Below are 19077 nucleotides of genomic sequence, written 5' to 3'. Positions count from 1 at the left end.
GGAGACCCCTGGATGGAGCTCACCTCGTTCATGCTGGGGTTTTCTCGCTTGAGATTCCCAGCAGCCGAGATCACAGTCTTCACGGCTCTCATCCCGAAGTCATAGTGATCCTGTCACCGTATGGGAGGAGGCGTGGGTAGGCACTGTTCCTCTGGGGGCTTCTGCCTAGACACGCTGCCTCCCACCTGGTACCTGGTACCTGGCCACACCTCACCCCCAGCTCACAGCTGAAATGTCACTTTCCCTCCAGGCCCTCTGCGACCACCCACATGCCCTGGCCTGTGCTGGTGCCCCTCCTTGGGCTCCTCTAGCACCCTCTACTTTACCATTCCAATGGCTCTCTCCCTTTGTCGGGTTACCTGTTCTTGAACTCCTGGCCTCAAGCAATCCTCCCTCCTCAGCTTCCCAAAGTGCTGGGATTACAGGTGTGAGCCACCACACCCAGCCCCGGGTCACATGTTCTGCATCCCCTGCTCCACTCTGCCTTGGTCACTGCTAAATCCCTACAGTCCCAGCATATCACCAAGGGCAGGGTGGTGCTCAAATTGTGTTGGAAAAGTGAATAAAGGAGTTTCCCATCTGTGCAACAAATGGCTTGCCTCCATAGCCCTTGAGCTTCCCTCTAACATTCTCCTGCAACATCTCTCCAGACCACCCTTCCAGTCACACCACAGTGGCTTTTCCCATTGATTTTGTTTCTCTCCATTGCACAGTGGGTATGTTGGAAATAGTTAAATTCATTACCTTGTCCCGTGGTGCCAGACTACGAGGGCTACGTCTAGACCTAACCCACAGATAGCACATGCACTCAGAGCTGCATGAAGACACCAGGTTTGATTGTGGGTCGTCGCTACTGGGGAAGGGCTGAGTGGATTTCCAGAGCCATGTGAGATAGTTGCTCTAATGGTGGGGGGGGGCAGTGTGGATTTTTCAAAGTAAGTAATTGGAAAGAAGGGTGTGTGGGAGTGCTGGCCCCCAGGGGCACACTATTACTGCTTTTCCTCTTAACAGATTGCATCTCTTATAGCCCATGGATTTCGGTGGGCTGTACTTGGCCAAAGACAGTATGGTTGCCCCCTGGCCACAGTGATTGGTGTTCATGGACGAGCAGGTGACCCAGAGAAGGCCCATTAGGGCAACACCAGGCATTTTTTCCTGAAACTATTAAGAAAGAGAAACTAAGCTGGTAGCATGTAAGCCCAGAGGTGGGACTTATCTCTGCTATCACAGGGGGGACCCTGCCTGAGAGCCGAGCTGAACAAGAAAGCTCCTCCACCCACGCCAGCCCCATCTGCCCTTGAACCTGGGCTCTGCATACTGAGAGGAAGGCCCAAGGTGCTGGGAGGCTTGGGGGGCCCAGCCATCCCGCTCTGGCCCCATGAGGCCTGGGTGCACTTGCTCCCCAGCCTTGGGTCATGTGGCTCTGGGTTCCCTAATGATCAGCCCTCCCTCGCACCCAAGCTAGCCAGGTGAGCATCTGTTCCTGCTCCTGCTCCAGCTCCACTGTGCCCTGCAGGAGCCTGGCCAGGCTCAGCTGCCTGGGACCTCAATGTCCTCAGCTGAGAAACGGGCATGTAACTCCCACCTCACAGGCTTGCTGGGAGGAGTTAACAACACAGTCCCTGTAAAGCACGTAGCAGAGCGTGGCCCTCGGCAGGTGCCCAACAGAAGGTGAGTTCCGAGCTGCTCTGGAGGCTGGGGTAAGCCGCACTTCTCAGACCCTGGAACCTGATCAGGGCAGGGCCTCACCTGGGAGCTGAGCTGCTCAGAAGACAGCTTGAAGGTGGTTGTGATCTTCTTAGCCAGCACATTGGCCTCACTGAAGCCAAAGGAATAGAGTGAGATCTCAGCAATCATGGCGTAATCCGGAACCATCATGGCCACGGGCCGGAAGAGAGCCTGGGGCACAGGGCAGGCGCGTGAACGGTAGGCAGCCCTCGCCCCTAAAACACCAGCCACTCTCTAGACCATCTGGTCCCCAGAGGCAGTTCACCTGGCCCTCTGCTCCAGCGAATGCTGGGACTGCCCTCTGCACCCCGCCTGCCATGGCTGAGGCTTACACACCCCTGTGGCTGGACAGCTCCGGCCTTTGTGTTGATCTGAACCTGCCCCATATACCTCCTGGGAGATGGCCCCTCTTGGCTCCTGTGTTCCTGTTTCTCCTGAAGGCCTAGCCTGAGCAGCTCCCATCAGATGCCCCCGACACACACATAGGCAGCCCTGACCCCTCCATGCCCTAAGCACAAGATTGGGGCCTCCCCTCCATGGCTGGGGGGGCTTTAGGACCCCTGGGCAGGGGGCTGCCATAGGGAAACACAGTTCCTGAAGTCCAAGCAGTTGTGTGTCCTGCATAAGTGATTTCGCATCTCTGAGCCCAGCCAGAGCTCTGGTGCCTCCTGGGCTGCCCTGGGCCTGAACTTGCCTTCAGGTTGTCGGGCAGCTCGGTGCGGCCAGCGTATCCCGGGTTCATTGTGATAAACACGGCACAGGACGGCACCAGCGGGATCTCGACACCCTCAAACATGAAGCGTTCCACCTACAGGGGAGACGGTGGTGACTCACCTGGGCAAGGGTGCTCAGCCCTGTCCCCTTCTCTGGATGGACCCCCTTATCCTCTGCTGATGCTCCTGTCCTGGCCAGAACTGGACCCTGATCCTGGGTTGGATCCTCTTCTCAGGTCCTGGCTCCAGTCCCTGTGAGGTCCCCACACATCCGCTTCCCACTCCCTCCACCCCCAGTTCCTGACACTGAATCTCCCTGACTCAGTCAAGTTTAGCCCTGACTGGGGCCTAGGGCCCTACTTAGTGGGGAGGGACTGTCTGCCAGCCTCTCAGCTCTTATACCCAGGACAAGTTCCCTGGCTGCCCTGCACAAAGTCAGAGAAAGGACCAGTGCCTGGGGCTTTCCATAAGGGTCAGGATGCAGGAAGGGACCCTTTCATCTGCCACAGCTTGGCCAGGAGCTGCCCATAGTCTAGGGTAAGGACGTAGGGCTTCCTGCCTGACTCTAAAAGCCCTCCGGGGATAGCTCTGTGGGGGTGGGGAACATGCTGTGCCCCTGTGAGATGGGAGAGACTGGACCCAGGGCAGGCCCCCGTCCTGGCTTCTCAGCCTGCAGTGTGGGGAACTGCATGGTGGCACAGGTGTGGCAGGTAAGGTGGGCGTGGTGGGGGTGGCAGGGTAGTGCAGATGGTGTCCCCAAGGCTCACCCGCTGTTGCTGCGCCTTCTGGATGGTGGTGATCTGCTGTGCCACCACAGACAGCACCTCGATGTCGATGCGATTAAACTCGTCGAAGCAGGCCCAGGCCCCAGCACTAAGGCCAGAATTTTGGTAGGGGACATGCATTCAGAGCCCAACCTGGCACCCCTCCAAGGGCCCCTCCAATTCTGCTGGGGAGGAAGCCCTTCCTGGCAATCTCCACCAGATCAGCCACGATCCCACTGCCACCCTGAGTGCTCACTGGGGCCAAGCCCTTGACTCCCATCACCCCATTCTGCCCCCAACTATCCTGTGAGCTCCAACCCCCTGCCAAGCAGTACCCTTGTCTACTCCTCCCCAGACAGCCCCACCATCCTGTGCTGTCCTGGCCACCTCACACCACGCCTCACCTGGCCAGGCCCTTGAAGAATTTGCCCATGGCCATGAAGTCGAGCTGGTCAGAGCAATTGAACACAACGGTCTGTATGGCCAAGGCCTTGCCCAGGTCTTTGGTGGTCTCAGTTTTCCCTGTACCAGCTGGGCCAGCTGGGGCACCCCCAAACTTGAGGTGCAGGGCTCCAGTGAGTGTCAGGTAGCACCTGCAGGAATGAGACGGAGTGGGCACCACCACAGACACCCTGGACATGCCCCCTTCCTCAGGATTTCCACAGAGATGGGACAGCCTCCTCCTCTAGGGCCTGTGGACAGGTGGCTGTCGCTCCTCCCCCACTCAGGGCCCCAGGTGTGCCCAACCCTGTCAGGGTCAGGATTGGAGCCTACGGCCACCCGTCTAGTGCTTTCTCTGCCCCATTTCACAGACCTGCAGAGCTCTGCTCAGGGACCCACTGGGATGGCCGATCTGTGGCCACACTTCACTTCCCTTCCTCAAAACCCAGCTTGAAAATCCAGCTGGTACTAAATACAGGCAGCAAGATGAAGGATGAAATGACCGATTGCTTTAGAAGAGAATTGTTATAAAGGGACTCGCCCATTATGTCTCTTTCAAAATTAGTTTCTCTGGCACATTTAAAGGAGGATATGACTGATACAAACAGTAATGCTCACACCCATTAGATACCTACTGAGTGAGTGCCACAGATGCTAAGAGCTTCACTCATATCAGCTCAGGAAATTATCATAGCCATGCTGAGGAGACCTCAGAAGAAACTGAGGCACAGAGGGTTTGAGTCACCTGCGCAAGGTCACTCTACCTGTGATGGGAAGAGCAGAGATTTGAACCCAGAGCCCATGCTCCTAACCCTACACTGCTCTGATGGAGTAGATCATATGGAGTGGTCATGGTCCCATGCTCCTGGGCCAGCAAGAACCAGAGGGAGGGGCTCAGTGTGGGACAGAGCATGGGAGACGCTCACCTGTCGGTGAGGGGTGTGATCACCAGCCTGCCACTGTTGCCCAGGTACTCGTAGCCATAGATGAACTCGGCGTTCACGGCACGGATGTACAGGTCGCTGTTTGTCCAGTAGTACCTGCAGTCAGGGACATGGGCTCCTGGGCCATGGGGTCCAGGCCACTGGGCAGCTATGCAGTCAAGGAGAGGGTATTATTTGGGGAATGAGGGCATCAAGGCACCCTGCCCAGCTTGTCCTAGAACCTTGAGGACAGGGACCTGACAGCAGCTGTGGCCCTGGGGGTGGCCCCGCCTCACCTCAGCTGTGAGATCCACTCGAAGTCGTTCACGCTGACCACAGTCTCCTGAATCAGCTTGCTCACCACATCCTTGGCGTGGACCTCAATGACGATCAGTGCTGACAGCATTGCCCGTTGCATGCGGGACAGCTTCCCCCGCACCAGGGCCACCAGGTCACTGAGCTGCAGGAATCGGAGGCACTGTCAGAGATCAGGGAGCCATGGGGAGGGTCCCCCTCCCCTCGCCCAGAGGGTGGGCTTCCACCACGAACAGCTCTTCTATCCCGGGGGCTTCTGACGGCCCTGGGATAGTGGGGCACAGGGACTGGGCTGGGGAAGGAAGTAAATAAAAACAGAGGCACACGCATGGCAACTGCCTCTCTGCAGTGGATGGCGCCATCCAAGCCTTCAAGAGCCAGGTGGCAGAGCCCGGTGAGGAGCCGGAGCTTGGAGCAAGGAGAGCCTGGAGGACAGTGTGGGAGGGACCCAGGTATGTGGCGCCCTCACTGACGGTCAGGAGGTGCACCTGCCTGGCCTGGGAACCTTCCTCAGACCCCTGGTGCCTCCTGCTGGTGGCTGGTTGTGAGACACTCGTTTCAGGAGTGTCTGACCTTCTGCTCTTTGGAAGCAATCCCAGGCCTCTTCTAGGCTCAAAATAGGAAAAACTCCTGGAGGGACTGGGCTCTCCTGGGTGTGGGTGTGCGGGAACAGTGATCTTGACTCCTACCTGCCGGGACAGCTGGGGGAACAGCCGGCTCTTGAGGTCACCAGCCTCCAGAGCCTGCGCCACCTCCATGGTCCAGTAGGTCTGGCACCCAGCGATGGTCACCTGGCCAGGCCAGTTCAGAACCCACTGGGTCCTGGGCATCTGGGAAGACAGCATAGGCAGGCTGACCCAGGCAGCTACCAGCCTGACTCTGTCCCCTCTCCTTCCCTTGAATGTTGTCCCTGCTTTGGCCTTTCAAACTCTGGACTCAAGTTGTTCATTCCATGAGTCCCTCAAAAGTGGAGAAGCCACTAAGCTCTGGGCTTCTCGGGGACGGGCAGAAGACGTCTCTAAACTGACTCTGTAGGACAGGGCTCAACCGCAGCACGGCTGCCGGCTGTGGGCTGAGAGATGTAGCACAGGCGAGGTCCCGGCCTGGGGCCTGGCACACGGTCCGTGCTCAAAATGTAACGCCACCGCGATTATCACTAGGAGTGAGTCTCACTTTCTGGAGTGTGTGTGGAAAGGAACGTTTTCTGATTCCTGCCTGAGCCCCCAGAGGCCGCTGGGCTGGCCGAGAGCAATGGCCGTGAAGGCTGCAGCCGGAGGCTGAAGATGAGGCAGGCTGAAGCAGAGAGACACCAAGTGGGGGCAGAGGGACCGGGCTGCGAGGGCTCACCGTGGGGTAGGCCTCGATGGCCCTCTCAATGATGTCGCGCACGCTGGCCTTCATGCTGCGCTCCACCTCCCGCAGCCAGTCCTCCACGTTGCTGGAGGGGTAGATGGAGAAGGACAACTCCACCTCCTCACCCTCCGCCGAGTACATATGTGTGATTTCCAGGTCCTCCTGGAACAGCAGCTGTGGGCAACGGGGGAACAGGAGCGGGGTTACCCCGTGTGCCCAGAGGCTCTGCCCACCACAGCCCCAGGGCCAGCCCCACCTGCGTGTCTGTCTTGGCTGGGCCTTCCCTGACCACATGTGTGCTGGATGGGCCTGTCCCCTGCATGCAGCAGGCAGTGGGAAGGAGGCCATGCCTGCCCTGCAAGCCCCCATCTTGTGCAGGTCTGTGCAGCCTCCTTGGTAGGTGAGGGGAAGATGAGGAGGGTCACAAGTCTTCTGGTCTTATGGGTTTCTTGACCCAGCCAACACCTCAGTGCACTGGGGACAGGGAGCCCCTGGATGAGTTGGGAGCCAAGGGCCCCCCCTGAGCTGGGAGTTCTGCAGCTGACTTTCCTCCCACAGGCCCTGGGTGTGTCTCCAAAGACCAGGAATCTCACTTGCCACCTCATTTCCTGATAAAAGAGCTTGGTGCAAAAGGAAAGATGTTCTCCCTGGGAAGGTGCCCCAGTGCTCCTGGCCCTGGGCCCCAGGCCCAGCTACCCACCCGAGCAATGTTCTCGAAGCACTTGCGCAGGTGGGGCTGCACGGCTGTGGGGTCCTTCGTCTGGGACAAGATCTCTAGTAGTTCGTCATCTGACAGGAAGTAGAATCTTCCAGGGGAATAAGGGTGAGGGAGAAGGTCAGGTGGGCTCCCTGGGCCCCACTGCCCAGCACCACAGATATCCCTGCAGCCCAGCCTGAGCAGGGCACTCAATGCCCCAGCCTCGTGGGCAGACCCTGACAAGTGGGCGTGGGCCAGGGGTGCCCACCTGGGGAAGGCGCTCCGCTTGGTCTCCAGGTACTCGCTGAGGCCCTTCTGCACCAGGTCCAGCAGCTTGTTGCAGTCCCGCAGGCTGTCCAGCAGCCTCTGGTCGGAACACACATTGATCACCTGCAGGGCCCGGGCCGGGGAGAGAAACTGCAAGTGAGGCTGGTCCAACTGGGAGGCAGCGAGGCAGGCCCACCAGAGTACCCACACCTGCTGGGGACCCTCAGTGGGCCTGGGAAGGAAAGGGGAGGGAAAATTGTCCCTGAGCCAGGGGCTGCATCCATCAGCTCTGCCGGCCCCACAGAGAAAAATTCTGTGGTCAAACAAATCAGGGATAAATAAAGCTAAGGAGTTTGCTTTGCTGCAGGACTTGTCAGGGCTTCGAAAATGTTAATGTGGACTTCAGCTCTCCAAGAGAAAAACCATCAATGGTTTTGCTTCTGAGGAGCATCTCTGAGACTGGGGGGCCCATGTCCTCTGGAGTGGACCAAAGCCTCAGATTTGTCCTCTAGCCTTTCTTGTTTAGGGAGGGAAGAGACCAGGAGCCCCCCAGCAAAGTCGCCAGAGCCCTTGGTGGTCCAGCTGCCCCCCATCCCTGTGGAGCTCGCCTCCCGGTTCTCGTAGGCGTTCTTCATGATCTTCCTCCAGATCCGCTCCATCGTCTGGTAGCGCTTGCTCTCCACGGGCAGTTGCCGGTTGATGTCCTCAGAGCTAAAGATGGGCTCCAGGTAGAGCCAGGACCGCTGGCAGTTCAGCCACTCCTCCAGCACCTCCTGGGCAGGGCAAGGGCAGGGTGGGCAGGATGTGGACTATTAGGGTCCCAGCTGGGTTCTGTCCCCATGACTGAGATATTTCACCCCACCAGAGTGCTGGGCAGAACACTGAGCACCAGAGCCAGTGTCCATGGGGAAACTTCTAAATGGTATTGTCGGCCATGGTACTCCAGGAAACAAAGCAGATGCACGGATGTCTGCCCTTCAGAAAAATCCCACATGCCTCTCAGGACACCGACGCCTCCAAAAGAGCCCAGGGAGCCATTCTTCCCTGTGAGAGGAGGAACACACCCAAACTGGCAAATCTTGCAGGAACAGAGGAAAGACCTGGTGCATGGGGGACAAAAACAGTCTCCTTTCCTGAGATGACTTTTAGGTTCATGACCCCAGGATTCTCTGAGGTTCATCGGGACTTGAGTGTGAATTCCTTAAAATACTCTCAGAACCATCATTCCAAGAGTGAGACATCTTTCCCCTTCTGCCTCCGAATTCCCCATTCGGGATTTATCTCCTGCCTTCTATCAGAGTATAATCACTCGCTCATTCATTCGCCTCTTCCGCATGAGACGTGTGCCACAGCCAGCTCTGTGTCAGCCTGTGCCAGGCCCATGTGGGCACCAGGAGAAGCAGTGGGGAACAGGGCATAGTCACTGCCCTCGAGGGGCCCGCAGTCCACTGAGGGGCCAGTTCTGCTCCTGAATCTCCAAGGCCCTGCGTGTGCAGAGGCACTGCCCGAGGGCCTCAGTGGGAACACCTTGTAGGCAGGAGTGAGGGACCGATACGGCTGCTTGGTGCTGAGCCTTGGGGGAGACGGAAGGTGGGGATAGAACTCCAGGTGGAGGGGACAGCAGGAGCAAGGAGGGAGACCCAGGGGCAAGCTGACCAGCTCAGGCATCTCTGGGTGGTCCAGGGATGTATAGACAAGCCCTCCTCACCCAGCTCCTGGCCTTCACTGGAGTGTCTGAACAGCTCCCAGGAAGCTCCCTGTAGGGGCTGTCAGAATCACACCTTCAGGTTGCCATTGGGACTGTCCTCCGGGGCTCTGCAGGAAGCCCTTGCCTCTGGCCTTGACAACTGAAACAAGGACAGCCCCCATCACCCTGGTCCCTCACCCCCAGGTGGCTCCAGATGAGATGGGAATGGGTGGCTCAGGCAGGGTGGGAAAGGACATTGAGGAGGCTGAGGGCCTCGTGGTGTCCAGCCCAGAAAGTCCCAATACTGAAGGTCCCAGTTGTCTCAAGTCCAGGCAGCCTTTTGGAGCCCTGCTGGCAGCTCTTGTGTCCTTCCTCAGCCACATCTTAGGACCAAATGCTGCCCTTGCACATCCTTAACTGCCTCTCTCAGTAGCTGAAGCTCACAGGCAGATAGCCCCATCCTAATCTCCCTCCTCTGAATGGGGGGCCGGCCAGAGAGCCCGGGGCTGTGTGAACAAGGGCAAGGTGCTCTGCAGCTCCAAGCCCCACCTGGAGGCCATCACGTGCCTGCCACTTATGGGACTGGGCTCCTTAAGGTGGGAGAGGGATGTGAGGACAGAGGGGGAGGGCCCACCTGGGTCAGCTTTAATTTGTTCTCCCAGGAGTTGATGCGTTGCTCAAAGGGCTTCTTGTAGGGCGAGAAGGACATGCTCTGGGTCATGACAATGTGGTCGTCGAGCAGCTGTGAGGCCTCGTCCGGGCTCTTCAGGATGTAGGCGTCTGTCTCCTTGTAGGGCAGCACGTTGAACAGGATGGTCGACCACTCCTTCTCCATCTTGTCCAGTGCCTGGGGTGGGGCACGAGTCAAGGCTGGGTCCCGGAGAGGGGCTGGCCGTCATGCTATCTGACCAGCATTGTGCAGGGAAGAACAGACTCTGCCTGGCCGTGGCCTTCCCATGGGCCCCTCTGGCAAATACGTTCAGTGTGTCTGCTCAACAAGGCTCCTGCGGGCCTTGTCTGAATTCAGGTCCCACCCATCCTCACACGTGTGCTGCATGTGCACAACATGCTTGTACACAAATGTTGGGAGGCAGCTGAGGTTAGGAGTGTAGGCGCTGGTCCCAGCTCTGGCACTTACTGGGTGTGTCACCTTGGCCAGTTGCTGAACCTCTCTGAGCCCTAAGTTACTCACCTGTTAAATGAGGATAATACTATCAGCTCCTTCCTGGGGATCTTGAGAGGAGTAACTGAGGGATGGCAGCAATGGCGGACATTGTGCCAAGCATGTTACATGCATGATTAACTCACTTAATAGAATGCACCTCAATCCCTGGGCATGATGACCCTGGGGATGGGGCCCATTACTGTCATCCTCCCAAGTGGCTGTCATTGCCAGGACTGGAGGCCAGGCTGCCCAGCAGGGCCTGGGTGGGGTGGGGCGGGCCTGCTGGTGGCTGCCCACCTGCTCGATGGCATACTCCTTGCCAGCCACCTCGGCCACCTTGCTGATGCTCTCAATATAGTCCTGCAGGTTCATCTCGAGGCAGCGGGCAAAGGTCAGGTTGGCCTTGGGCCTGACGTTGATGTTGATCTCGTTTGACAGTATATCCCAGTGCCGGTTCCGCATGCCAGGGTTGCGCAGCCCCTGGATCAGCGGGATGTATGGCTTGAACTCCTCGATGCGGGCCCGGATGTCCAAGGCCACGTCCTGGCAAGCTGCCGGGTAGGGCAGAAGGGCATGAGAGACAGCCGGCAGAAGCAGGGAAGGAGGGGACTAACTGGCTTGGCTGCCTACCTGGGATATCCTTGAACTGCTTCACACACTTGTGCATGGTCTTGAAGGACTCAATGACGTTCTTCTCCAGCTGCTCAGCATCGATGGCTGACAGAGGGTCATTCATCCAGCTCTCGGACCAGCGCAGCCAGTCAGAGGCTGTGGTCCAGAGGTCCAGGTAGGGCTGGAAGTCCTTCACCATCCTGGAGAGCTTGTCGTACTGCAGGGGCAGAAGGGCAGGGTTGGGGCTCTCGATGCCCCTTCTTGGGCCAGGTCCTCTCCCCATCCTGGCTCCTGGCTGCTGTCCCAGATCCTGCCACAGGGACCCGGGCCTGGCCTCCCTTCTTCCCACCCCACCCCACCCAGGCTCTGAGCTCAGGGATGACCCTCAGGCTCCTGCCTAGTTCTGGCAGCCTCCTCGACCTGCGGGCCAGGGTTGGGCTATCTCCACTCTGCAGTCTCCCAAACGTCAGAGCCCTGCCACCTAGCAGCGGGGTCCTGATGTGGCTGCAGACACAAGCTGCTTCCTGAAACCCTGGGAGGCATGGGAGGACAGGGTGCCCCCAGGAGGCCTACGTTGGTGATGGGCAGGCCGAAGATGCGCTCGCGGTTGTTGTAGAGCATGGCCAGCTGTTGGCAGTCCTTCAGCTGCTTCTTGACCCGCCGCACCTCATTGGCAATCTCGTGTGCGCGTGCAATCTCCACATGGGTGGAGAAGCCAGCTACCACCAGCTGTGGGCCAACAGGTCAGATGCCCCTGCAGCCCCAACGTGCCCACACATTCCCACACACCCAAGAAACCTGAGGTCCCAGGGCATGGACTGCTCCCAGTTCTGAGGGGACTTTGTTCTGGAGTGAGCAGGTTCCTAGCCCATCACAGGCTAGCTGCTGCCCCACGGCAACAAGGCAAGATTACAGGGAGACCCAGTGGCCTGGACACTCTGCCCACTGCCCACTGGGCACCAAGGGCATGACAGAAGAGCTGGGGTCTTTACTACTCTGAGTTTTTGTGGAGCTTGCTGCCAGGCATCTCTTTGTCCTTTTGGGTCGTTCCTTCAGCTGTTTATTCACCCATCCATGCACTCAACAATCACACACAGACACAGCCCCCGCTGAGCGCAGGGCGTGAGGCCAGGCCCTGGAGAACGGGGTATGCTGGGAAGCGCGTGCTCGCACACAGCCCTCAGCCATGCCCACCTGCAGCCCTTCCAGCTTCTCCTGGAAGTTGTTCTGATCCATGATCTGGATTTTGCGGAACTTCTCCTCATCCTCGACGTGCTGGTGCCGCACCATCTCTATCTGCCCGAGGATCTTAAAAGGCCAATTGCTGGCAGCCCATCTGCCAGGACAGTGGTGGGGATTGGGAGAAACAACACCGCTGAAATGATGGGCTGGAAAGGCCAGGCAGCCAGGGCACGGAGGGGAACAGGGGAATCCAGACAGCAGCTGAGGCCAGCCGGGCTGGGCAACTGGAAAGTCCAGGTAAGCTGGGAGGTAGCTAGTGCCACCGCCGGGGGCGCTGCCCTGCCCTCTGGGAGCTGTGCTCAGCGTGCAGGGAGGTGCAGGTCCAGCTCACCCAGTGCCATGATGGGGGCAAAGGGGAAATGAGAGGAGTGAGGCCAAGTTCCCCTCTTAAGCCTCAGACACCAGAGGGGCCTTTCCTCAGAGGAGACAAAGCAACAGTCTCTAGCCTGCATGTCCTTGGCGACCACACAGGGCCACCAGGTCAGCTTCCTTTATATCAGACCAACTCCCTTTGCCCAGCTGACATGGGGGATCATGGAATGTGAGGCTTCCACCTGCAGCTGGCCTGGGGATGCTGACCCTGGGGGCGGCCCCCTGAGCGCCAAGATGCCCCACCGGGCCAGTGTCTTGTGGCTCCTGGGCACAGCCCACCCTGAAGGCCCTGATGGCCCCTGTCTGTGAGGCAGCTGGGAAAGGGGTCTTTGGTGGCCTCAGTAAGGCTGGGCTGGAAGAAGGCCTATGGAGCCATTTCCCATGAGGCTCTAGTGCTAGAAGAGTGTCCCTCCCAGGGACTGCCTACCAGGCTGGGCTTTGCCTTCTCTCTGTGCTCCCAAGGACCCCAAAAGGCCCCAACCACAAACAGGGGACCCTAGGTCCTGGGTAAACGTGTGTGTCAGGCTGTTGACTGGACAGAGACAGGGTTCAGGGAGCAGCTGGGTCCCTAAGCCAAGAGGCCCAAATGATTTCCTTCTGCCCCACTGGCCACCCAGCCCTGCCCAATCCTGGCCTGTGTTTGGAGCCGTGGCCTCTGGCATCTTGGCAGGGCATTTCTCGTGTGACCACAGAGCCTGTGGCAGCTGGAGCATTTGGGAGCCACTGCAGCCCAGCAGCTCCTTCCCCACCTCCTGCCGTCCACCCATCCCCCTGGCCTGAGCTCCCACTCACTTGTCATTGAAGTCTTCTGAGCTGAGGTTGTAAAGGAATTCATCCATGACCTGGTAGTCATCCATGACCTTCACAATCCGCTCCTGCATGGACAGGTGGTGATAAAAACTGCATGTGTGCTGGGCAAGGGGCAGGTGACTGGGACCAGGCTCCCAGTCTGGTGGGGTGCTAGGGAGGGGTGCTAGGGAGGGGCTGTTCTCTTCCAGAGAGGGGAGGCCTGGGGTCGGGGAGGAGGCACAGGGTGCAAGGGCAGCATGAGGCTCAGGGCTGCAACTTCCAGTCCCCTGACCCATGCCTTTAGCCCTCCTGACCTCCTGCCATGCCCCCACACATAGCCCTCTAAACCCTACCTATCTTCTGTGTATCTCCCTCACTCCAGCCTCCTGGTTCCTGATCCCCCAGCCCCTGCCCATGCTGGCCCTCCCTGGCCCAGTCCCCACGTGCCAGCCTCACCTCCAGCCCCCCCAGCTTCTCCGGGATGCCCTTCATCCACTCTCGCAGCTCAGCCAGCTCCTCGATGCTGTTGGGCTTCTCGTAGATCTTGCGGCTGATGCTGCGGAATTCCTCACAGATCTGGCAGTGGGAGGGCAGCACGCTGCTCCCTTGCCTTCCCTGGGGCCTGCTCCTCCTCCTCAGTCCCCAGTGTCTCTGGACAGGTAACTGTCCCCCACATCACACCCTGTGGTGCTTCCAAGAGGGGTGCTCCTGGCAGATTCCCTGGGTCGCTGAGGCTTCTCAGTGGGGCAAGGGTGTCACCTGGCACACCTCACCCTCCCAGCCTCCTCCGGCCCCACCAACGCTTGCACGTGTACACCCTGGCTCCATGAAACCATCCATCCCAGGGGGTCCTTCATGAGGCCTTCCCAGGTATCTACAAGTCTGGAGAAGGAGGTAGAAACTCCCCTTTCCTGGGACCTCCCACGTGGGACAGCCCCTGTAGACAGGCAGGGATCAGGGCAGGGTGACTTCCAGTTCCTTCCACTGGCCTGGGCATCTGCAGGCAATGCCAGCCCTGCTAGGGGACATCTCGCTAGTGGAGTATGCTGTGCACATGAGGGTGTGTGCATGTTGCTATGGTCACTGGGGCTGGGCGACACTCACACTGTCCACCTCCTTGTGCAGGTTCTTGGCCAGGATGTCCAGCGTGGAAGTGGCCAGGGCCTTGCGCTTCTTGGACAGGCTCTGCTTGACGTTGTCAATATTGATGTAGAAGGGCCCGATGACAATGCTGCTGGGCAGCGAGTTGTCCAGGACCTCTTTCTCCTGCAGGTGGGTGAGCACCACCTCTCGCACCTCCTCAGCCGATGGGCACTGCGTCTGGTAGGCCCTGAGGACGGGGGCACATGTGAGGGGACAGAGGACAGTGAGCAGGGTGGATGGGGGCACACGTGCACAGACATGCAGACGCACTTGAGGAAGGCGCTGATGTCGTTGTTGTTCAGCTCCAGGTACTTTCTGTACTCCTTGGCGTAGGCCTGCAGTGGGATCATGGCCTTGTGCACAGCATTGGCTATCGTGGCCCGTAGCTCCTCCACCAGGGGCTCATGGAGCCCCACCGACTCCAGCAGAGGATCACCGCTGATAAAGATGTCCTCCATCACCAGCTGCGGAGGAAAGGGACAGGGGACAGAGCTGGATGAGCCATGGGGCAGGTGGGCAGAAGGGCTGGAGATGGGGCATCCTCCCGAGGAGCAGGGTGTGGCCGAGCACACGGGGTGGGGGCAGGGGAGAGGGTTTGCTGTACTTTCTTAGCAAGGCCAGAAGCCACTGTGAGGCCCACCAGGGGCAGCATCCTCCTCTGCCTGGGCCCGACTCAGCCCAGTGCCAGGGGAGGAGCAGAAAAGGCAAGCGGGTCACGATGGTTCTGATCGACCAGCAAGGGAGACAAGAGGGGACTTGAGTTTCACAGGCTCTTAGGCCTGGGATGTGGCCTGTGCACAGCTAGGTGACTAGTGGGGACTTTTGACAAGGGGTTCTGTGCATGGAAGTCAGGTCAGACGTAGCTGTGGCAGGAGTGGTCCAGCAAGCCCGGGATTCAAATTGCAGTTCTGACACTTGGCAGCTACGTGACAGGTTAATGATTGAACTTCTCCAAGCCTCCTCTACACAATGGGGGTGTTAATAGCTCACGAGGCAACTTATCATGAGCACTAAATGAGGTATTCGAGAATCATAGGGCTGATTACACTGTTCACCCGGTGGGAGGCCCATGATAAAGTTTAACCTCTCTGACATTTGTGGCAGCACCCCCAGCTCAGGTAGCCACCAGCAGCCAGGGCAGCTCAAGCTGCAGCCTGTACCTTCTCCAGCTGGGGCACAGCATGGGTGGCCAGGATGCCCTTGTCAAAGAGGTTGAGCAGTGATGTCTCGAACTGTTCCAGTGGCGTGCTGTAGTGCACCCCAGAGCTGTCCAGCACCAGGTCCACGGTGAACAGGGGATTTTTCCGGGGCCTACAGGCAATGGCTGGGCTGACAGCGGGCAAGGGCCCAGGAGGTCTGCATGCCAGAGGCCAGGCCCTCTGCCCTCCCTGCCAGCACCACAGCTCTCGAGCTTCTCCATCACAATACTTGCCTCCTCCTTCCTCCCAGGAACCTCCAAGTTACCAGAGAGGAAGACCTGGGCCAACCAAACAGGTTCCTTGGCCCCTGCCACATGCCCAGAGGTCCCTGGGCACCACAAGGGAGGGAGGCCCCCCACCCCATCCTGAGGTCATCTGGGCAGGTCGCCAGACCCCAGGCACTGTGGCACCCACACCCTCCCCAGGAGCCCATCATCTTTGCCTTCAGATACCCGCTGCACACCAACAGCTGTCAGGCCTGGACCCAGCCGGGCCCTTAGAATAAACCCAGCTCCCAGATGTGACCCCAGGAGGCCCTTCCTGATCTGGCCTCGTCCTCCCAGTGACCTCTGCCACTGCATACTAAGCAGCCCTCCCCACCGCACCCCAATCCAGCCACACCAGCCGGCCTTTCCTTCCTTGGCTGCCCCAAGCTCTTCCTCCCTGTGGCGCCTCTGCACATGTTGGTCCCTCCACCTGGTACCTCACCCCTACCCCTCACATCTCTTCGTGACTTATTCCTTCTCACATCTCAGGTCTTGGCACAGATGCCACCTCCTCCCTGATCCCCTGGCACAGGCCCACCCCCAGCGTCTATCACAGCCCCTGCCAAAGTCAGCAATGGTACATCTGTTTATTCATTTGCTTGCTGTCTGTCTCCCCTGTGAGACCAGGGACCACGTCTCTCTTGTTCCCCTAGAACCGTGTCTGGTTCATGGCAAATGCTCAAACACTATTTCTCCATGAGTAACTCAATGACTTCCTGAGTGAATGACAGTCACCAGAAGAAATGCAAGCTGGAGCTGGTGGGACAATGCTCCGGAGTCTGCAGGGAGCCGGGCTCTCCCTGCCATCTGGGACCTGGCAGTGCTGGGCACCCTGGCCCTGGCTGCCCTGGTCCCCCCACCCTACACCACCCCAGCCACTGGGGTCTAGCAAGCAATGGCTCTGGTGTCGACAGTTGCCTCCGCCCAGCTGGGCCCCACCTGTAGGGGCTGTTTATTAAGTCTTCGCCCCAGACCATATCCTCAGTCCAGTCGAGCACGCTGCAGCAGGCGTCACTGATGAACTGCGTGAAGCTGGCCAGCGAATCCTGCACCAGGAAGCGCAATGTGTCCTGCAGCATGTACTTGAGCAGCTCCATCAGCTTGCGCAGCTTTGACATGAGGTACACCTCCCAGTTGGTCTCATAGAGGTTGTACCAGCCCTTGCTCATATCGCGCAGGCTGCTGCGCATGGCTACCTTCAGCGTGCTGATCCAGCTGTCCTTGAGGAACATCTGCACCTGGAGTGGCCGCAGGTGTCATCACACGGCCACCCCAGGGACCTACTGCCCATAGCCGCCTCCTGGGGGACTCTATGCCTCGGGGTGCTCAGGGCGGCCTCAGGACCCATTTGAGTGTGGAGGGATCTCCCCCACCCCAACTTACTGCCAAGCCCTGACAACCAACACCTCTGGTGACCCTGGGGGCCCAGGGCTGCTCGGGGAAGGAGGGAAGGAAGGAGGGAGAGAAGGAGGGCAGGCAGCAGAAGCAGGGCTTTCCCTACAGCCATGGGAGAGACACAGAGACCCCAAGACAAGACAAGAGAGAGGCAGAGAAACAGAGAACAAGACAAAGACGGGCAGAGAGGGAAAGACATACAGGGAATGGGGCAGAGAGAGGCTGCCCCACCTCCCTCACATCCCAACCTTCACATCAACATGGGGGCGCATAGGATTCCTGCTCCCCTTTCTAAGGCCAGTGGTTCGCTTCAGAGGCACCCAGAGTTGGGATGGAAAGGGGTTGAGAGGGAGCCTGCCCTGGTTCTCCCTTTCTCTCCAAGACAGCATCTCCCTCATCCCCACCCCAGCCTCCAATGAGGTCTAGGGAGAGGCCAAGGCCAGCTTTGGAGAAAAGCAGGGGCTCGAAGCTTCCCCTCGTGGCCTTCCCTTGACCTGTGCCCGTCAGCTCCAAGTGTCTACACTGTGCCTGCTCCTCTGTGCCCTTGATGCCCACGCACCTGGGAGAAGGTCTGCGACTGGATCTGCTCGAACTCCTCCAGGCGGCTGTACTTGGAGAGGTTCGAGTGGAACAGGGACATGCCGGTCACTTTGTTGCACTCAGCCTTCACCTTGCTGAGGGCTGTGATGACCTCTGGCCGTGTCAGCAGGGACACGAAGGTGAAGTCCTCCTTCTGCTCCCGGAAAGGGTACTTGGGGACACTCACAAGCCCTGCAGGGGTAGGAACCAAGGGCCAGCATCAGACCTGCCTGGGATACACCAGGGATCGGGAAGGATATACAGTGTGCTTGATAGGGGACCTCTGCCTCCTCCCTGGAAGAGATGCCCATGCTCCCAGAGCCTCTCTTTCCCTACAGCCTGCCCAAGTGGCCCTGTGGCCCCACAGTAAGATGCCCACTCTGGGATGGGTAAAGGAATTCCCTCCAGGCCCTCCTGGTCATGGACTCCTTTGAGAAGTGGCTGAGAACTGTGGACCCTCTCCCATCTACTCCCACCCATGCTGCACACAACCCTAAGTCCAGTCTGGAGCCTACCCTGCAGCTCCAAGGAAGGAAGGTGTGGGCACCAGGGCCCCTTGGAATGCCCACCATCCACACCCCAGCCTGTGTCCTCGGCACATCACATGTAGGAAGCCAGGTCCAGGAAGCTTAGCAGGGATCAGTGAGCTCAAACAAGGAGGACTCTCGGAGACTTGGGGTCCTGCTCTGAGACTTGGTCTGCACGTGTCATATAGGGCACCAGCAATGGCAAACCTACTTTTGCCAGCAGAGAAGAAAGGGCTATATGTCCTCCAGGTCAGATCATCAGAGCCCCTTCCGTCACTTCTGAATGACGGCTTTCCTAGCGTATGTCCACCGTGACTTCTGCACTACGCAGACTATTTTCAAAAATAGCCTCCCTGGCCCCCCACCCAATCCAGAGCCCTCCAGGCAGCTGGGAGAAGTGGGACGAGTGCAGGGACATGCAGGTGCAGGGAGTGTTGGGCTGATGCCCACAGCACCAGGGCAGAAGATCCTAGATGGGAGGCTTGGGGGCTCTGGCCAGGTGGGCCACCTTGGGGGCTTTGTCCTGTGACCCTCACCTCGCTCAGGCACCTTCTCCTCCTCCTTCTTGGGCAGGGTCACGTAGGAGAACGTGTCTGGCTTGGAGGAGACAATCTGGTCGAAGTTGATCTTGTTCATGCTACGCTCATAGTCCAGGCTCACTTCTTTGGCGAGACTGCTGAGGTGCTCTAGAACTCTGTCCGCAGAGATGGGAGACGAGCGTCAGGGGCGCTCCACACCCGCTATCGACCCCATGCTGTGGGCCAGCTGGGGTCCAGGCTCCGCTCCGGCATGGACCTGGGGACACAGTTTGGGGCTTCCCCTCTGGTTATGGGCACACCCTCACCTGGCCCTGAGCCACTAACCTCCATCACTCTCGTCCCCTGCTCCTTTCATGCCCCT

At 58.9% G+C, this 19077-nt stretch overlaps 1 protein-coding gene across 2 annotated transcripts in view; it reads right to left on the bottom strand.

Moving 5' to 3' along the window:
• Nucleotides 1-19077, bottom strand: part of DNAH1 (dynein, axonemal, heavy chain 1) — a 96223-nt gene that overhangs the window by 30553 nt on the left and 46593 nt on the right. The window contains exons 9-34 of one of the 2 annotated variants that reach the window (XM_012665784.1): nucleotides 18915-18917; nucleotides 18714-18869; nucleotides 17631-17842; nucleotides 16616-16914; nucleotides 15372-15522; nucleotides 14482-14675; nucleotides 14173-14398; nucleotides 13525-13644; nucleotides 13072-13154; nucleotides 11860-12001; nucleotides 11239-11394; nucleotides 10684-10882; nucleotides 10351-10604; nucleotides 9523-9735; nucleotides 7810-7974; nucleotides 7203-7324; nucleotides 6938-7043; nucleotides 6232-6411; nucleotides 5574-5714; nucleotides 4866-5029; nucleotides 4573-4686; nucleotides 3610-3798; nucleotides 3209-3314; nucleotides 2423-2536; nucleotides 1750-1899; nucleotides 24-110 (exon numbers count right to left, since the gene is read on the bottom strand). In XM_012665784.1, coding sequence (XP_012521238.1) covers nucleotides 24-110; nucleotides 1750-1899; nucleotides 2423-2536; nucleotides 3209-3314; nucleotides 3610-3798; nucleotides 4573-4686; nucleotides 4866-5029; nucleotides 5574-5714; nucleotides 6232-6411; nucleotides 6938-7043; nucleotides 7203-7324; nucleotides 7810-7974; nucleotides 9523-9735; nucleotides 10351-10604; nucleotides 10684-10882; nucleotides 11239-11394; nucleotides 11860-12001; nucleotides 13072-13154; nucleotides 13525-13644; nucleotides 14173-14398; nucleotides 14482-14675; nucleotides 15372-15522; nucleotides 16616-16914; nucleotides 17631-17842; nucleotides 18714-18813 — 3987 coding nt within the window. In that variant the 5' untranslated portion in view covers nucleotides 18814-18869; nucleotides 18915-18917. Of the gene's footprint in view, nucleotides 1-23; nucleotides 111-1749; nucleotides 1900-2422; nucleotides 2537-3208; nucleotides 3315-3609; nucleotides 3799-4572; nucleotides 4687-4865; nucleotides 5030-5573; nucleotides 5715-6231; nucleotides 6412-6937; nucleotides 7044-7202; nucleotides 7325-7809; nucleotides 7975-9522; nucleotides 9736-10350; nucleotides 10605-10683; nucleotides 10883-11238; nucleotides 11395-11859; nucleotides 12002-13071; nucleotides 13155-13524; nucleotides 13645-14172; nucleotides 14399-14481; nucleotides 14676-15371; nucleotides 15523-16615; nucleotides 16915-17630; nucleotides 17843-18713; nucleotides 18872-18914; nucleotides 18918-19077 lie in introns of both variants that reach the window. The other variant, XM_012665777.1, reaches the window with a different exon arrangement.

Source organism: Propithecus coquereli, unplaced genomic scaffold, assembly GCF_000956105.1.
Source record: "Propithecus coquereli isolate 6110/MARCELLA unplaced genomic scaffold, Pcoq_1.0 Scaffold1, whole genome shotgun sequence".
Classification (NCBI taxonomy): domain Eukaryota; kingdom Metazoa; phylum Chordata; class Mammalia; order Primates; family Indriidae; genus Propithecus; species Propithecus coquereli.
The sequence above is the reverse complement of the archived record's forward strand: the minus strand, read 5'-3'. Positions and strand labels throughout refer to the sequence as shown.